The 20,000-nt window shown below is 42.4% G+C and overlaps 2 protein-coding genes across 8 annotated transcripts in view; both read right to left on the bottom strand.

Annotated features, from left to right (window-relative positions):
• The window catches only part of LOC138007093 (centrosomal protein of 83 kDa-like), a 622,454-nt gene that overhangs the window by 156,644 nt on the left and 445,810 nt on the right, over positions 1–20,000 (bottom strand). The gene's annotated exons all lie outside the window — the stretch shown is intronic.
• LOC138008560 (von Willebrand factor D and EGF domain-containing protein-like) overlaps positions 1–20,000 on the bottom strand; it is a 104,464-nt gene that overhangs the window by 39,614 nt on the left and 44,850 nt on the right. The window contains exons 5-8 of the mRNA XM_068855881.1: positions 18,896–18,991; positions 3,095–3,394; positions 791–879; positions 188–257 (exon numbers count right to left, since the gene is read on the bottom strand). Of these exons, the coding sequence (XP_068711982.1) occupies positions 188–257; positions 791–879; positions 3,095–3,394; positions 18,896–18,991 (555 nt within the window). The remainder of the gene's footprint in view (positions 1–187; positions 258–790; positions 880–3,094; positions 3,395–18,895; positions 18,992–20,000) is intronic.

Genomic DNA, 20,000 nt, shown 5'->3' with positions numbered 1-20,000 from the left:
TAACTCATGGTTTTAGTCATTTCTCGGTTATTTGGCCATTCGGCGTTAGCGATTCAGGAACAAATCAATCCATCTTAGTAAACAGTAAACCTCTTTCCTGGCTAAATACTGCCCGATTTCTGAGATGTCCTGCCGGCCTCATCCAGACTTTCTATTGATTCATTTACGTTTTACAAATGGTCCATACCTCGAAATGTCTCTCTTTGTTGTGATACAGAAGATATTCTCCATTTCCAAAAAAATCATGCCATCTATCCCTGGATAGGAATTAAAGAGTGAATAATATTACGGGAGCAATGTCGGGGATGGGTCCTGATTTGGATTCACGGACTTAGCGTCATGTGGGGGACTACTCTGCTCCAAGAGATTTTTCTCTGGGTACTCCGGTCTTTCCTTCTCAACGAAGATCTAAATTTAATTTGATTTGCAAAGCATTTGTCTCAGCTTTGAAGACGTGAGACTAAAAGGAAGTGATTAATTCGCTCTGTCTATTATGGCAAGCCATGCAAAACGAACGATCTAAAAACTAAAAATGATTTTTTTGTGGAAAAAAATCAAGAAAAATGAACTCTCAAAATAAACATCAGGTTTCATTTGTCAAATGAACAGGAAAAATACAAACGTCAGTTGAAGCTTCTTATCTTGTCAGGAGGAGATTGAGATTCTGGAATTGTTTTTTATCTCCCTCCTAGCTTAGATCTTCAAATCTACCCCCATCCTTCTCGACATCTCCCACTTCTTCAGCTATTACAATTATTATTACAACAATAGTTTCTGAAAGTCAGCATACTGAGCATTCTGTTCGTCAAGCATGCGAATGTGTGGATCAGTAACACTCATGCATTTATGCAACTTCTGGTCCTTCTGCAAAACCGTAACCTAAAAGAGAAGCACAATTGGCCCGTTAATTGCAAACAAGCTAAGTTATAGAGGCAAAGAATCCCGGGTTTTATGCTTTTCGTGGCATGAAACAAACGGCAATTGTGAGGAAATGTTTGTAATAGGATGTCTAACCCCAGGTAGTGGTGGCGGTTGTCAAAACTACGAAGATGATGCTGACGAGAGCCGATAAAGAAGACGACGACAATGATGATGATGCAGCGGATCAGCCTGGCGAGTAGGGTACTGTGATTTTCATAATTCTGCGGAATCTCATCTTCAAGCGCCAACGGCCAAACTGCGTTTTGGCTTCCATAAATCAAACTTACGATGCCAAGCCGAGAGTTGACCCGAAACCACCAGCTATGCGTGACATAGCCTACCAAATGGAATTTCTGGCGTGAGTCTATACCAATGAGCCAAAAATAAAATATTTCTGCGGCATCAGAGCAGTGGGGACTGAGTCTAGCTGAGGTGAAGTGCACTATGGGTAGAAGATGAGTCCTTATATATGAGATGTGTCAGTATCACATGCGAAATCAATCTAAGCCTATACCTTCAATACCTTGCGTTATTTGTTATTTTCGGTTTGTCTCCTTTTTTGAAGTGTAAGCCTCGTAGAATGAGCTTCTTTGAGCCTGAGACATGGTTCCTACCCAGATGTCCTGCTTATTTTCCCCGACCGGAGTATTTTTCTGGCCTCCGTCTGATAGTTTCGCTCAGCTTTTCTTTGTGTTATTAGTAGCGTTCTTGGATGTGATAAGAGGTTGTATTATAGTTCTCGGTGCTTGGCCTAAACCGCCAAAATAAAGGTAAGTTTTTTCATGTCTATGTTCTGCGTCGTGGTGCTGAAATTCAGCATTTTTGGTTCCCACCGTACATTCATCATTCGAACTCGACTCCGATGGAAAGTGATGGAACCAGTACGAATATTTTTATTGGCAGAAGAACCTCTAAAAAGATATCATAGTGGTATTCAAGCTGTGATCTAAACAAAAACTCCGATTCACCTTCTGCAGGCGGAGTCGATCTTCCCGGCTTTGTTTGGAAATTTGATTCATGGCAACCAAAACGCAGTTTCCGCAAAATTATGAAATTCGTCTCAACTGAAATATTGTAAGAAACACTTCTGGCAATGAAAACAATGTCGATTCAACTGATATATTGTAGGGCACAGATTTGTCATGAGAAAATGCCGAGAACACCCAAGATACAACACGCGATGATATGCACATAGCGGCTAACACTGACCTTCGTGAGATTAGCACTAACAGTGAAGTTTTCGCCAGAAATTCCAAGTCATGAAGGTTGTAAGCGAGGGCTACCCTACGTGCTAAGGGCGCGTTCGATTGATGATTAAAACGGTATGTTTCGCGCGTTTCGAAGCAGCAAGGACAACAAAAATATGTTTGAAATGGCATTTTAGAGGATGTTTGACAATTTTTATGTGAATCACCGTAAAAACGAAGGATTTCTACCTTATATTCCATGCATTCTTATTCCGGAATACGGTCAATCGAACGCACCCTAAATTCACTATTTTGAATTTAACAATGCAACTTTCGCGCAAAAATAGTAACCGTATTCAAATCGATGTGGTTTCACTGTTTACACGACATATGAAACCGCATCGTTTTGAAAACGCTCCATTTTTGGCATCGGTTTCAAATCGACACAGTTTCGGTAACAGTCTCGATCGGTATCAGAAGGTGTAACCACATCGAAAACGGTGCGGTTACAAATCAAACCGCGTTCGTGTAAACGCTGTCTTCATTAGGGCCTGGTTACATGGCGAATTTCAGCCGGTTTCTCAGCCCGGGTTCTGAAAGAAATCCTCGTGAAATGAAAGTGGTTATTATATGGAGATTCCGGTTTCATCCCGACCAGAAAATCCAAGCCCTGGTTCTGAAACCGGGCTAAGATTTTCAGCTCGGCCAAACGGGCTAAAAAATCCGCAAGAAGTCTATGTAATCGAAATGGGATTTCAGACCGGGCTGAAAAAGGAACGTATGCTAGTGCATAGATTGTGTTTTCAAATCTCAGTAAATTTTCTTGCGAAAATTTGAGTTTTGCGCCCGGGTTGAAATTCATCACGTAATCGAAACAAAATTTCAGCCCGGAGCGCGGAGCGAAATCTCAGCCCGGGCTGAAACTCGCCATGTAACCGGGCCCTTAGTAATGTTTATGATTGTGACTACTCTTCAAGGATACATACCCTTACGGTCGGCAAGCCGAAGTATCCCCAAAAAACACTATCAGTGGTAATCTGTGGAGTTATAACGCTTAATTTCCTCAAGCCATAAAGCGTCGTACAAGTAGCACCAACCCGAACTGTCACTGATTTAGTTCCTTGTAATTGGATAGAACAATCTCCCTTATTCTCTAACCACAGTCCTTTAGGAAGATAAAATGTCACAGTAAGGAAAGTGTTCCGAACCGGTATCGTTGGGGTTAAGGTGATTTCCTGGAAGAAAGGAACCTGGCATTCTGTGATGAAAAGTGTCGACGGAGTAACCTAGGAATAAAGAGAAGCCAAACCCTCTTAGCGCAATGTAATTTCGCACTACTCGGACTGCTTCCCCATTCAAACCATACGCCTTCACTAATCACTTTACTGACCAACAATGCATTCTATACCATACAAATGAGGTGTGACAAAATACCTCTTAGTAACCGAGTTCGAGGGCCGTACAGGGAAGAACAAGGGTCCGTAATTTACAGTATACGCTTCGAGGAAACGATGTAATAAGATATTTATTACATCTCCATATCTTGGAATCGAACGCGCAGGGAGGGAAGCCGTATCAATTCAAGCGGAACGGCATCAAATAGTTGGCGTGTGCAAGCCAACTGAATTTTATTGTCTTTCAAGCAACAACAACAACAGCACGCACTTTATTTTAAAAGCCAATACAGAGACCACAGTAGCCGGAAATTAGCATAGCTATTCTAGGCGGGCTACTTAACCACCTGCTCCCGTCTGACCTTGTAGCTCAGTCGGTAGAGCGGCGGAGATCTAACCCGAAGGTCGTGGGTTCAATTCCCACCCTGGCCAGAGTTTTTCCCTGTCCTTGTGTGGGCCCATTTCCATCAGTAGGGCTAACGCTCACATGGTCCATATGGGATATAAATCTAGCACTTCACCTTACACTCTATTCAGTTAACTCTGTTTAAAATATAAGTGCTACACGGCCAACGTTTCTATAAACGTAACCTTTCCTTCTACTTAATTTTAGACTGGATGTTTAAAGGGTTTACAAAAAACAAAGGAACAGAAAATAAATGCACAACAATAGAAAATGTGTATGCAACGACATTAAAGAAAATACATATAACAATAATAAAGAAAAAAAAGAGGAAATGTAAAACAAACTATTAATAACGACATGAATCAACCGTTGCTCAGTTCAGTTCAACACACGCACCAGTTACTTGAATCGAATCTTTCCAGAAATGAGCAGCTTTACAAGGCTTTTTGATATGAACAACAAGAAAAACCATAGTTTAGGCTAATGTATAAATTTGGCCAAGCCTAAAAGCGGAGCTTCCGGGTTTTTTGGATTACAGCTGTAGAGCTGTACGGCTGTACAGTATAGCTGTTTATTACACATAACATGAGAATTTTATTCCATAAAGCTCGTTTGTACAAATCTATACGCTTTATTTTCACATGTGGAAAAGGCTTATACAGCCAATCAGAATGGCGTACAGCTATTTCACATGTGGAAGTACAGCCAATCAACGATAGCGTAAAGGCGTTTCCATGCCAATCACTCTTGCATCTCGTGCATCTCGTGCAAATCGTACTTTGTTATTGAATTAAATTAAATTTGCATTTGGTTCTATTGTTATAGTGAGTTTTTGTTTCTAATTTGCGTTTAGAAAACTATTTTAATGAAAATTCTCGTCTTATGTGTAAAAAACAGTTCACGACATAGAAAGTGCTTTGTACGGGGTTTTATTCACTCGTTGTTTGTGTCAAAAACCCTCACCCGCTCGTTCCTCGCTCGTTCGGGTTTTTGACACAAACAACTCGTGAATAAAACCCCGTACGCCGCACTTTCTATGACGTAAACTATATATATTCGCTGTAGGATTAGAGAAAATTAAAGGCTATGAATTGTCCGCGTTTTTGTTTTTCCGGATATTGCGAGTTTCATTCCTGAACAAAGCAGAAAACGACTAAACCATTTTTTTTATAAATATGTATCCACTTGAAATAACTCGTCCGTAGCAATAACAAACGGTTTAGTGTCAAAGAAAAGAATTTGTGGAGTAACTTCTTCCACCAAGTTTGAGCTATCACTGGTGTACTGTTTTGTCGTTGTCGTGCTCTTCTCTCTTCTTTCGTTTCTGTTCTTCTGTCAGAGGCAGTCCAAGCATCTTGCAACTTTATCAGATTCAAAATTAAAATCTTAAAATAAGACTTAAGCCAAAAATTGCAATTCAGAGCAAAACGCAGCTCTAAACAAATTAAAAATAAACACTAAGCTTTAAGTTCATATCTCTCCAACGCTTTACTTGAATAAATACGTAGCCACCAGTGTGTCCTGTCCACAGCTATATTATGTCAAACCTGGATTGAAACCAGCGAAAAATGTTTGGAAAAAATATTTTCCAAACCGGTTTCGACCTGAACACGAAAAGCGTTTACTGTCCGACAAGAGCTATTGTTATATAGCTGAATTTTTTCCCCCAACAGCGCGCACTCTCATTGGTTACTTCGAGGTCACATGACATCTAACAATAAAACTGTTTACCGTCAAAAGTCCCTGAGCAGGCAACAGTGCAAAATCTGTGACGTCAGAGGGTAACAGTGCACTGTTACCCGCGAATGTTGACCGACGATCGCCGTTGCTGTTGCCGTTGCACGTTTTTTTTCTTTTTGTGCTGTGCAACAAATCACTTAATGACTGGTCCCGAGGGGAACAGTTCATATTGTTTCCCTCGGGACCAGTCATTAAGGCTTTATTGTTGACGTAGTATGGCCGTGTAGCCGCGTCGAGCCATAGAAAGAGCGCAAAAAGTTAAGCCTCGCCTATGCTCAGGCGTGAGTGTCTGACCTGGCTTGAGCCTGCGATCCAACAACAACCATTCACTGGTCAGCGGTCAACTTTAAAAACAGCCGACATCGATAAGATCCAACTTGAACCCACGATATGGTCACGTGATACTGGTCAGCGATACCTTATTTTGACAGGTGTCAATTGACCAGAACATTGATGTCCAATATCAAAGATAAATGCTGTAAACTAGCTTGAGTGTCAGCTGGAGTATTGCCTCCTCGATGAGCTCTAAACTTGAGCCCTTGATATGGTCACGTGATACTAGTCACATTGGCATATATGGAGGGGTGGACGGACGTACGGTGACCAAAACCAAATTTTACAAATCCCGGTGACGTCACTTCCGGTTAATATGAAATGCACACGTCCCGCCCCGGGCCGTGGATAATCAGTACACATTGCAAAGCCGTGGAGTTCAGAGCTTTTGTGGTCTCCGGGTTTTATTCGCTTAATTGGTCCTTACTATTGCAGGTAAGAAAATAATGTCGCTTTAATTAACTTCTTCTTCTTCCTTCCTGAGGAAGGAAAGTGCAACGAGGAAAAATTGACGTTTCACAAGTTGTCATTTAAAAGCTGTTAAGCCATGTCGAGAGCTTTATGTGCCTCGCTTTTCTCCGTCCTATCCAATGTGGAGGCCGTTATTAAGGGAAAGAAAGTTATAGCTTCCCTTCGAGTACTAACATTTTCAACGTTTGAGGGAAAGAAAGTTATAGTTTCCCGAGTTGAAGTGGACCACACGTGGATGCCGGAGAACAGTGCTTCGCAACAAGTTGTCATTTAAGACTGAGCTTGGTCGAGAGCCTTGTGCCTCGCTTTTTGCCGTCCTATCCAATGCGGAGGCGGTTGTTAGGGTAAGAAACTGCTATAGTTTCCCTTTGAGTCCTAATGTTTTCAACAGTTGATGGGAAGGACAGTTGTAGTTTACCTCGTGAGTTGAAGCGGACTACAACGAACACGTGGATGCCGGAGAACTGCGCTTCTAGTTTAGCGAAATGGCTATATGAAGGGAAATATAATTTTTTTTCCCGAATTTGAGGTTCTTGGTCCTTCAGAGCTCAATATTTTTCGGTTGTTTACATTTTAGCAACCACACAAAACTTAGATGAGGGGCCTCCCCACCGCTTCCTTCCTCGAGGAAAGCAGAGCTACAGGGATAGTCGCTTCCCTGAAACAAAGAGCTTAGTAAGAGATTGAAGCCAAATTTAGGGCTCTGAATGGGCTCTGAAAGTGATCAAGATAAGCCCTGTGATGGTGATGACTAACGCTCACAGGTTTCGCCTGTGCACACTGGTTGTTTTCCAAATTACTCAGTGGAGTCCCCTAGGTCAAGTTTTGGCCACTTAACAGAGGAGTTCTCGGCAACTGACAAAACAGGTGAGCCAGTTAACGCCAAGCTGGCCACTATGCTAGAAGACCTTATCAAAGGCGATCTCCCTAAAACAAAGCTTAAGGAGCTGGTGGAAGAATACCTAAGACCAGAAAGTTGCTAATTGCTAGTCTCCTCAAAAGTGAAGAGAGCTATTTGTAATCGGTTGTCTCCAAGTAGGGATGATCTCTGTTTACAAACATTGTTTTTGTTATTCTAGTGTGTCAACCACAGGAACAAAAGACCCTTTGTGACAGCCAATGAGGCTCTGGTTGGCATATTAATTACAATAGGTGACGTCAACGTTATATTCGCTATACCAAATCCTCAGACAGGGCTCTTCAGAAAGCTCGACAGTTTATTGTTTTCCATTTTGTGCCACCGTCGATGCCGGTGATAAAGCATCAGGCGAGTTCTGGGCTACTCTCCCACATTCCTTGTTCTAGCATTGGCAGTAAACCGGGAGCTGAATCTTCGTGGCCGAGAATCTCTGAAACCAGACCTGGACGCCCAGTTTGCTACGTCTCTTACCTCAAAGGGAATTTTGTTACATTTGTTGCGTGACGTGATGTTGACCACACCATTGACGAAAACAAAGCTCGTTAAATAATTTAATTTTGGGCTTCTATGCGTAAGACGCACCAGTGACGTCATACTGTAATAGGAACGGAGGCTATCAAGGCACACCAGGAAAAGAGGAACATTGGGCACAGAGGAACAGTGGGCGCAGAGGAACGGTGGGCACAGAGGAGCAGTGGGCACAGAGGAACAGCGGACACAGAGGAAATGTGGGCACAGAGGAACACTAGGCACAGAGGAACAGTGGATACAGAGGATCACTAGGCACAGAGGAACAGTGGGCACAGAGGATCACTAGGCACAGAGGAACAGTGGGCACAGAGCAACAGGGGGCACAGAGCAACACTGAGCACAGAGGAACAGTAGGTACAGAGGAACAGTAGGTACAGAGGAACAGTAGGTACGGAGGAACAGTGGGCACAGAACAACAGTGGGCACAGAGCAACTCTGGGCACAGAGGAACAGTAGGTACAGAGGAACAGTGGGCACAGATGAACAGTGAGCACAGAGCAACACTGGGCACAGAGGAACAGTAGGTACAGAGGAACAGTGGGCACAGAGGAACAGTGGACACAGAACAACAGTGGGCACAGAGCAACACTGGGCACAGAGGAACAGTAGGTACAGAGGAACAGTGGGCACAGAGGAACAGTGTGCACAGAGCAACACTGGGCACAGATGAACAGTAGGCACAGAGAAACAGTGGGCACAGAGGAACAGTGGGCACAGAGGAACACTAGGTACAGGGGAACAGTGGGTACAGTCGACTAGTCGATATCATAAAAATATTAAAACAGATATTTTACCTTCAAAGTTAAGTAAGCATGTCAAGTTAAGGAAGCCAAAGCTTGGAAGAGACCTGTAATAATCAGTTAACTCGATTCCATGGGGAAACTGTGACAAATTCCATTATATTACTCCAGCGATTCTAATTTGATAATTGCGCATTTTTCCGTACCAAGCAAACGATATTTTGATTTAACGTCTCTGGCTCGAATTCCTTCGCTTTCCTGGCGTGATTTTTGGTAGCAGCGGGGTGGTACGCGAAATGAAATGTTTGACTTTGCCAGAACACAAATTTTCAGTGAAAATACCACTTAAGGTAAAGATTGTATGACCATTTCAACACTCGTAAATTTCATACTTTTGTTTACGAGCGAAAAGCTTTTGCCTTGCACTGTAATGTTTCATAATTACGCGCCACAGAGCTCAGATTCCAATTTAAACCACGGGTCAAATCAACGAGAACAAATCTGCAAGGGTGGAAATATTTCAGAATTTCATATTTTGAAGGAAGAATTTTGCAGTGGTTTGAAAACTTAGAAGATTTAGAAAAATACAAGGATTTTTATGAAGACTTCCCAATTCCCATACTAACAACACCAGTTTAAACGATATACTTACAAAAATCGGCATGGTGGCAAACCTTATTTTAAGCTGCTCTTTTTATTTCTGGAAAAATAATCTCATGAACTCAGCAGAATCATCGTGTTTGTGAAGCAAATTTGATTTGACGAATTGTTGCAACTCTGTGCAATATAACTAAGGAGGTGTAGTGGAAGGTAAGTTGACAAAATGATTCTGTTCAGAAAATAATTCACCCGCCTTCACCACCACTGCCCAGCTCAAACTGCAATTTTGTCCTGTTTGAAACAATCTCTCTCCTTATTTTCACACTTTCGACACGTACGTTTCTACTGTAGGCTGTGTTCGTGTCTTTCAACGAGCGTCTATGCTCCATCAACCCTTGTATGCGTCCCAGCTTCAGGAAGGTGCAGGCCTTCCTACATGTGTCCAAGTGATCGTCCCTGCTGTTGAGGGTTCTTTTAGTTACCAAGCCACCAACCCAGCAAGGAGAGTTGGGCAAAGGAACTAAGAGGGCCGAAAGATTTAATGCTAATCAGAAGTCCTACCTTAGGACTTTAATATCAGTCTGGGTCAATAGGAGAAAGCTAAAACCTTATTTGGTCGCCAAAGAAATGCGGCGATGGCTCGGTTCAGACTTTTCACTGCAATGGAATTTCTTTCTGCACAACAAATTTTGTCTTTCTTTTCACGTTTGGCAGGGAAACTGCGACAGCAATTACAGGTAAGGGAGCAAGATGTGCTTGCTGTAGAGAAACAAGTGAATTTCACCTCAGCAAGTGACTCTGTGCTTTCATCCCTGCACCACATCAGCCACCCTATTCAAGTTGTAGATCAGTACAATGTTTGCACCAAAATTTTGATTACAGGGACTGCAGCTAGTTCATGGTTATTCCAGTTCATTCAACTAAAAAGTGAAGATAATATTAGCTATCCAGGACTGATCTTTAAGAAATGTTAAAAGCGTGGCCTTTAAGAAATGCACAGAATTACACAGGGTGGTTTTTGATTATCTAGTTGGTCATATTTTACATAGAGGAATGTGATCAGCTGCTACGAATGATTCCTTATTTGGTGTGCCATTGTTAAAGTAAAGAAAAAGAATAAATGACTGAAATCAGTTTGCCTTTATGTGTTAGTGGGTAAATGTGAAATCTTAATTTTTTTGAAACTCAAGTGCAAAGCCATTGTCTTCTTTTGGCGCGTTTTTCGACTATTCCGTTGTCGTACTTGTTCCTTGAACTCCCTAATATTAGCAAAAATACCGCTATTTTTCTCTATTCCATTTTCTGGCCTTCAAAAACGAAAACTTGAACTATTGAACAAAATCGTCATATGGATTACGCGAGACTGAGAGATTTGATTGAGGAGTGGTGGTAAGGCAGGTGAATAATCTTCTGAACAGGAACATTTCTTTTAATTATCTTGCACAACAATTCCTTAGTTAGTTGCAGAACTGTCTTGCAACCGTGTGCCCTTCCATTCCACTTCTAACCAGTCCACCAACCCTCCCCCTACTGCTACCAAAAATCATGCGAGAAAAACGAAATCGAACGGCCCTACATGGAATTCGAGGCAGAGTCTTTAAATCAAAATATCGTTTGCTTGGTACGGAAAAGTGCGCAATTATCAAATTAGAATCGCTGGAGTAATACCATGGAATTTGTCACAGTTTCCCCACCGTTTCAACGATTAGCGATCTCCGTGGAATCGAATTCAACAACTGATTATTACAGGTCTCTTCCAAGCTTTGGCTTCCTTAACTGGGCATGTTACGTAACTTTGAAGGTAAAATATCTGTTTTAATATCTTTTTATATCGACTAGTCGACTCGAACACTGTTGCAAAATTAAGTTATTTAAAGGCCCACCCTCGACCGACAGGCTTTTCGACAGATTGCTTTTGTTATGGAAATTCGCATTGCTTATCACAGCGATCTGATTGGATAAATTTCAGCTTTGGCTGAATTTTCAAATTGTTCCACGGCACGCAAAGACTGTCGGTTGAAAATATATTTCTTCTAGGTATTTGATTAGGTTGCTTGGTATTAGTTCCCACTGGGATTAATTAGGCCTTTAGATACCACTCCTTGTGAATATCACACCACTTGACGCCGACCAGTTTACTCGGGTCGCACGTTGTTTTGTTACGGTTCAGATTTTTCGTTCGATGTCGGGCGACGAACAAGAAACGGTTACTCGAAAGGATTTAACCGAGTTCCGTACCTTCCTACTCGAACATCTCAATTCTCACACTTCTGAGCTCTCTTCTAAGTTTGAGAAGGCTTCTACAGACGCCGAGTGGCATTATCCGTCTCTAAACAGTTCAAAGTCGAGAGCGAGCTTAAGTTTTCCTATCCTGGAAACGAAAAGAACTATAAGTTCAACCTTGAAGTTTTGGATCTTCTCGAAAGCGTTTCGAAGGCTCTTCTTGTTCAAGATTCACCAAAAGCGTCCCTACTTTTGAACGATTCTATTAAACTTATAAAGGAACGTAACAGAAAGATCCGAATTGCTGATTCTTCCGAAGGACGTTGCCCTTGACTTGGAGGACGATAAAAGGATGCGCAGTGCTGAAAGGGAGGCTCTGTGTATCAAGACCCGCACTCGTGCCAAACGCCAAAATGCTGAACGCGTGCAGGGAAGATATCCGCCCTTTTCTAAGCCATACGCCCTTCGAGGACACTTCCAGCGTAGTCAGTTCGCCTCCTCGACCGCTGCCATGTACCAGCAATCCAGGGATTCCTACAATCGCCAAAGAGGTGCTTGCCGGTTCTGTGGTTCCTCCGGATGTTGGTGGAGAGAGTGTCCCGTCAGGCTTGTCCGAACCTTTACCGCCGGAAATGCTGTTCATGCTGCCGGAGCAAGTCCCAGCACGTCCAACACACGCTAACTCTCGCAGTTCTTGGAAAACCTGTCTTCTAGCGTTTCAGATTTATTGTGCACCGGCCAGGGCTCTGTTTGCACCGTCTCTCAACCTGATGTACCCCAGGAGTTCATGACGCTTACGGAAGATAAGTTTACTGATAATTATCCAGCGTTTTATAAACTGAACTTGTACGAGTATGAGCAAGGTACCGCTGCAGCGTTAGTTAAGGGTTGACTAAGGGCACACTTACTATTTTGGGTTGAGACTGGGGCACCCCCTTGGGTCATAGAAACTATCCCCTTTGAGACTATCCCTCCCGGTGCTTCCTTGTCTAATAACAGATCGGCTCTTGAACATGGTGATTTTGTTTCCTCCGCTGTTCGCGATCTTCTTGAATTGGGTTTGGTATCCGAAGTCCTTACACCTCCTACCGTTATCAATCCTCTTTCAGTGTCTTTTAATTCGGAAGGGAAGCCTAGGCTCATCCTTGATCTCCGTCACGTTAACAGTTATATCCCTAAAGCCAAATTCAAGATGGAAGATTGGAAAGTTTTCCTCCAATACTTGTCACGTGGTGCCTACATGTACAAATGTAATTTGAAATCGGGGTACCACCACATTGACATCTGTCAGCCCCATCAACAGTTCTTGGGTCTTCAGTGGGCTCTGGGTGGTGCCAGAAACCGATATTTTTGTTTTACTGTTTTACCTTTCGGGCTTTCGTCTGCTCCTTACCTGTTTACGAAGATTTTCCGCCCACTAGTACGCTATTGGAGAGGCTTAGGAATTCATTTAGTCCTTTAGTTAGACGAAGGAACTGGCTGCGAAAAAGATTTTCCCTCGGCACAACACTGTTCCAACATTCTTCGGTCTGATTTGGTCAGAGCGGGTTTGGTGCCTAACTGTGGTAAATCTGTTTGGACCCCTGTTCAACGTTTAGAATGGTTAGGTATGTCTTGGGACCTTCTTAGTGCCATTTTGTCCATCCCTCAACCTCGTATCGATTGATTATTATCTGCTCTTAGCCTTTTCAAGGACCGTTTGCCTTTTGTCACCCCCCGTTTCGTGGTCTCTATTGTTGGAAAGATTATTTCCTTATCCCCATGTGTTGGTTCCATCTCCCTCATTATGTCGAGATTTCTGCAGTCTGCAGTCACCTTTCGGGATGCTTGGGATACTCCTCTTGATTTGAGTCGTTTCCAGTTTTATCCACAATGCTTGCACGAAATTAATTTCTGGCTCGATAATTGTTCCAAGCTTAACTGTAGGAAGTTATTTGAGTACTCTCGGCCAGTTTCTATTATCTTTACCGACGCTAGTGCTTTCGCCTGTGGGGGACATGCCCTTTTTGTTGACAAGGAGGAGTTTGAACTGTTTTACAAAGCTTTTTCCTCCATGGAATCCACTCTTGATAGCAATGGTACAGAATTGCTTGCTATCCTTTACTCGCTTAAGTCGTTTAAGTCGTTTATCCAGGGCAAAGTACTCAAATTGTACACAGACAGCAAAAATGCTTCGGTCATCGCCGGTAAGGGCAGTACGTCACTCAGGTTGCAGCGCCACGCTCTTGAGATCTTTCAATTTTGTGCCATTAATAATGTGTCGATTGAAATTGAGTGGGTGCCCAGGTCTCTAAATGAGTACGCTGATTCGTTGAGTAGAGTCATTGATTTTGACGACTGGAGTGTCTCTACAGATTTTTTCGCATACATTTCGTCTCTTTTCGGTCCTTTCACAGTCAATAAGTTCGCTTCCCCAGATTCAGCCAAGTGTGCAAGGTTTTATTCAAAATTTTGGTGTCCTGGTGCGGAAGGCGTGGACGCTTTCAGTGTTGATTGGGCGGGTGAGAACAATTGTTTGGTGCAACCTATTCATCTTATTAGTCGTACAATTTTTCATTTAGAGGTATGCGGCGCTCGGGCTGGGGCGTTCTCGTTATCCCCAAGTGGTTTTCAGCAGCCTTTTGGCCAACCGTGTTTCCGATCGGTGGACTTAGGCCTTCCGTTCGTCAAGTGGTTGAATTTTCTGACCCTTCTTTTGTTTTTGCTCCTGTTCGGGATGGTCACAATACAATACTTTGTCCGCTTAGATTCAAGTCCGCGGTTTTAGCTTTACTTTTCTACGGCTCTCCTCTCGTTTCCTGAGTTTGTTTCCTTACGTTTTTCACACTTTATTGTTTTCAAGTCCTTCCGTTCCCATTTTCATAGCGCGAAAGCTTTTTTGCCAATGCTTTATATCGTCATTTGTCTTTTGTGAATTTCGTACCTTTAGCTTTGTTTTACGCTTCGTGGCCTTATGTGGCGTTTGTTACGCTTTATAGCGTTACTTAGTGTATATTGCGCTATTTCTAGTTTTGTGCGCTTCATAGCGCTTACTGTTGCTGTGCGCTTCATAGCGCTAGTTGTTGTTATGCGCTCCATAGCGCTAGTTATCGCTGTGCGCTTCATAGCGCTAGTTATTATTGTTGTACGCTTTATAGCGTTTAGTGATGCTGCACGCTTTATAGCCTTTTGTATTGTTGTTAGCAGCGTTTGTTGCGACCTCATGCTTATTGAGTTACTCTCGTGTATCTTTGCTGACATATACTTCCTGGATTTGAGGTTGATATTGTTATTTACATGCCTAAAACCATTGTGTTCTGCTTCATATCCTTTATGGTGTTAAGCTGGCACTTTCTCTGTCTTGTGCATGCTTTTACCGGCGCTCCGTAGCTTTTTTATTTACTGGCGTTACTTTTGTTCCGCCCAGTCTCCCACTGCTCCTGTTTTCTATGTTTTGTTGCTTGTGTTTGTTATCGGCTCATTTTACAATACTACTTGTATTAATATTCTGCTGCTTTTTTGTCTTTTTACAAGTTCTTTAATTGCTGTAGGTCCGCGGATTGACGCCTTGAGACCTTTGGAAGTACTTTTTTTCCGGTGTACTGGCTGCAAGATCGGAGGTGCTTCTGCAGCCGTTAACAGATCGTGTTATTAAGAAGCATGGTCGATGGAAGTCCGAGAAGGCCAAAGATACTTACTTCAGGGAAGATATTCAACACCAGCTCTTAGTTACTCTTAATATTGGTGTTTAACCTTTTTGGCCTTCCCACACGCTTTGTCATTCTTGACCCTCCACTATTTGTTTGTTACTTGTCTCTTCTACTTATAATAGAAATGTTTTCTATTCGGCTGAGCGAAGCGAAAGAGAATAGAAATGTATTTCTTTTAGGTGTTTGATTAGGTTGCTTGGTATTAGTTTCCTCTGGGATTAATTAGGCCTTTATATACCACGCCTTGTGAATATCACACCACTTGACGCCGACCAGTTTATTACTCGAGGCTGTTCTTTTCTTTATTGTTTTTATCGTTGATTTAAATAGCGCGTGACTTTTTGTTATATTCCTTGACTTGTAACCTGTATTCTTATTGTTCACATCGTTGTTTTAAATAGCGTGCGACTTTTTCTTATGTTCCTTGGCTTGTAACCTGTATCCAGTGCGTCCCCGGTAAATAAACTCGACCATTGCTGGCGGCTCCCTCCACTATTCGTTTGTTACTTGTCTCTTCTACTTATAATAGAAATGTTTTCTATTCGGCTGAGCGAAGCGAAAGAGAATAGAAGTGGGCCTTTAACCAGCTTTGTTTTCGTGAATGGTGTGGTCAACACGTGTCACGTAACGAATTTCCCTTTGGGGTAAAAGACACAGAAATGTTTCTGCACCCTAAAATGGTAGCTAAATCGGAATTACTATCATCGCATCATATATAATTTTTTTTAAACAGGTGATAGCTGGTAGAAAGAAGCAGTTTACAACGAGAGTAACGTCGTTTGTAAATCGCCGTATCGATCAACATAGAGGCAAATTACACAACAAGCAATACTTCATCACCTAGTACTTTAACCTTGCCAAAACTTAAGTTGAAGGTTATCGAGCAATTGCAAAATACCCGGCCCACCAAATGTCCCATTTAAAAAGCTGCCTCCGTGGTCCGCAGTCCTGTAGTCGTTGAATAAAAAATGTTAAAAGGCAAGGAGTAAAATGAACTACTACCACGGTCCGCAGACCCGTAGTCGCTAAATGAAAATTGTTCAAGGGCAAGAGGATCTCGTGGAAAGTGTAGTTAACCGAATCGCAACGTGAAAGCTAAAATTTACGAGAGTGCTTAGGCCTAATCACTGAAACGGGCGCTTAGGCTTAATCAGTAAACGAGTGCTTTCTTCTTCGACGAGTGCTTTCTTCTATACACACGATCTCATGAAAAGTGTAGTTAGCCGAGCCTCAAAATGAAAACTAAAATTTTAGGAGAGTGCGCAGGCTTTTTTCTTTTAAGTAAGAGATTTAATGGACGCTGAATCAGCAATGTTAAACACTACTGCGGGACCGCGGTGGCAGTTTTATTAAATAAGACATTTGGTGGGCTGAGTATTCTGCCATCTAGCCGATATCAATCTCCAATCTCAACCGTTTGTACTGGGGTATTTCTAACAAACAGAAACTGGGCGGAAAACTAACGCAATGATTTGTATTTAATATGAATGGAGTCAATCACAGATATGATGGTTACTTTGATCCAATTTTTTTTTCTTACTTTGCTACACTTTCATGAGCTGTATATGTCAACTGGGGGATGATGGATCGCTTGGTGACTGAACTAGATTGAACACGTAGTTGGAAATCGAGTCGATGGTTGTTGACTGGAAGAAAGAAGAATGCGGCATTGCTTGAAAGCTGAAACTAGAAGTGCTTTGGTTGCAAAAAACACTAGAAAGAACCTCGGGCATTCCCAGGAACAGCTGGTGTGTGAACTTGGTTGGGTAACAACTGAGTTGGTGCTGTAGCGTATCGGGCATTTGCTGCTGACGACTGTGTGAGGCGGACTTGTTGAAACTCTCGCTCAGCTGTGCGACATAATTTTCAGGAATGCCAGCTTCGAGTAAACGGGAGATGCTTGTTGTACGGACTGAATGGTTAGCAATTTTCCTTTCACAAGCTTGCAGGGCAGCATTTTTAGCCATTTTAGGCAGGAATTGAGCGACTTGATTTTTTTTTTCAAATGGCGAAGCAAAATAACAGACAGACTTCTCACGCCAAACTTCGTGATTTATGGACAGAAAAAAGGCAGGGGAGCTTGGCATTTTGGACGGCTTCTCAGGACGGTGACTTTCAAATATCCTCTAGTACCAGAATGAGCATCACTCCGTTCCCCTTGCAAATTCTTTGGGGTTGGACTGCCCGCTGGTGAGCGCCTTCCAAGCAATTACGAGTGTTGCTCCCTCTATCTGCGATCCACACCAGCCGTGATTTCTCAGCCAGATTCGGGGTCTGTTTGCAGTTCCACATCGCCCCAGCGAAGTTTCCGACTTTCATCTCTGGCGCTAAAACCAAAGTGGAGTGACGGAAACCACCACACTGTGCGCTTTGGAGAGCTTCTGGGTTGTGGCAACCAAATTCACTGGTCTCAAACAATGTTTCTTGCTCTTCGTTTGTCAGTTCACTACACGCGTTTGGCTTGTTTCCTCGTCCTTGTTTACGAGGTTCTTTCGTTTCGTGGCCAGTACTTCTCTTGAACGACGGAATACTTTAAAGCCATGGCCAAACTATCGAACAAAGTTCGATGTAAATGTCGAGGTAGTGGCAAAACACTATCCAACATTGCTTGACGAAACATATTCAAGTTCTAGACTTCAAGTTGGCGCTAAACTTGTAAGATACACCCGCGCTTAACGAGATTATGAGAATGAGCACGCATCAATTTGCAGAAATTTTAAACACTATTAAACCAGACAGAGCTCCTGAATGGGTGGCGAACCAATTAGTCCAGGTAAAAGACTAGCTTTAATGCTCAGATTTTTGGCTACCCGAGTCTGAGAGCAAAAAGCTGTCCCACAGATATGGCCTTGCTTAGGCTTCATATTCGCTGATCAAGGTTTCAACTTCCGAATTCCTCCAAAGTTGCTTCTTCTTGGAACCTTTTCCCCTTTCTGATTCTCTTGGTTTTCGTCTGCAATCTTTGTTGCATATGATGCTAGAAGCCCAGGATTGAAAATAAGCAGTGATTTGTGATTGGCTAGCAGTGCGAACGTGACTCGATTCAGACACAACTTTTTTGGAAGACAGGCAAAACACTGCAAGGCTGTTGCGTTGAGCAGAATTGTTAGACGTCATGTTTGATCAAAATCAAACTCTGTCCAACACTTGATCGAACAAAAAATGTTGGACGAACATTTTCCAACATGGGCGGCCAAACGGGCGAACAATATTGGATCGAGCAAACCCAACTTTTTTCGATAGTCTGGCCATGGCCAGGGCTTGACTCCTTCAAGCGGTGCTGAAAGGTTCTTTGAAAGCCGGAGAGAGTGTCCGGCTCGTACTCGTCACCCGTCAGCAGGTATGTGTTGCATATCAAATGTTCCACTGGTTTGTTTTCAAACTTTTTCCACTCAATGTTTGTCTCCCTTACGGTGTTTGTACACTTCTCGGCGGAGATGAAATCGTCAAGCTAGCTCTTGACTTGAGTCGGGCTCAGTTTGTTCACCTTAGCTTCCTCTAATTCTCGCTTGCTTGCTTCTAAAAGATCCAAGAAGTCAACTTGAAAGTTCGAAACATCTTCTTCACTTTTTTTTTTTTTTTTTTTCTTTTCTCTGTTTGTTTGGAAACGTTTTAAGAAAGATTGCTCGTCTTCACAAGACATTTTGACGGCAAAAACAAACTTTTAAATTTAGCGGGCCGCTCTAAAAAATACCGCCTGCTAAAAGTTGTTAATGAAAAACGTCACTGTTTAATTCCTACCATTATGCCGGCGAAGAAAGGGTGCAGTATGGTTACAGTGTCAGACCAGGGATGGAGAGGATCAGTCGTGTACCTTGCTTTGACTTCACATGTTATCTGAAAAAAATGGAACAGTAATCAACGATGACGTCCACGTGAACGAGAACGCCCCAAAAAATTACGATTAAGCAATGGCCAAAGACAATGGCCCTTCACGACTCCCTGGTGCGTTTGACAAAAGGGACTTTAGACACGAAAGTTTTCACTTGAGCCACTAACAGCAAGAAGAAATGAGTTGTTTTGCTTTTTAACTTATCTTTGCACTACCAAATTTATATTGCTAAGTATTTTTTCGCTATTATTGGCAATTAGTTTTATACTTTGGGAGAAACTGCTGTCATCCTATACAAAATGTTAACTTTTGATTTCCGTCCGTGGCTACAAAACGACGTTAGCCTTAAAGGCCAACCTTCAACCGACAGGCATTGCGTCTCGCGAAACAATTTTCATATATGGAAATCCCGCCAAAGCTGAAATTCATCCAATTAAATCGACACGATAAGCAATGGGAATTAAAACAAACGGTCAAAAGGCCTGTCGGTTGAAGGTGGGCCTTTGACTCCCTAATTTGAGATGTTTGGTCTCAGTGATATGGTTAGATGTACTCACAGCCAGAACAAGAGGTCTACCCATCCTGAATTGGTGCTAAATAGCTTAAGAGTTCTTAGATGGTGTATCACATACCGGGCAAAAATAACTGAATGCTGATTGGCTGAGACGGAGCGCAATTCTCACTAAATCACGAGGGCACTTTTGGTAATCCTGATTGGTTAACAGTAGCTTAGCCATAGGAAAGGAGGTTATAAGAAATTTTTTCTTCTAGATTCTGACTATGATTAAACTGTTTTTTTTTTGATAATATCAAATACATTTTACGCGTTATTTCCGTCAACCGTAACGATTTACTGAAATTATCTTTAACGGAATGCAAGCGTGTTTGCTGTAATTTTAAGATCAAAATGTGCATTTGTCCCGCCCTTGAACGGGCTTCCCTCAGTAATTTTGTCCTTTATATGACAAACATGTAATCGCAATGTGCCCTCATTCAATTAAGGGTTAATTTCAC

Source organism: Montipora foliosa, chromosome 6 (assembly GCF_036669935.1).
Source record: "Montipora foliosa isolate CH-2021 chromosome 6, ASM3666993v2, whole genome shotgun sequence".
Classification (NCBI taxonomy): Eukaryota; Metazoa; Cnidaria; class Anthozoa; order Scleractinia; family Acroporidae; genus Montipora; species Montipora foliosa.
Note: the sequence above shows the minus strand (reverse complement) of the source record. Positions and strands in the feature narration are given on the sequence as shown.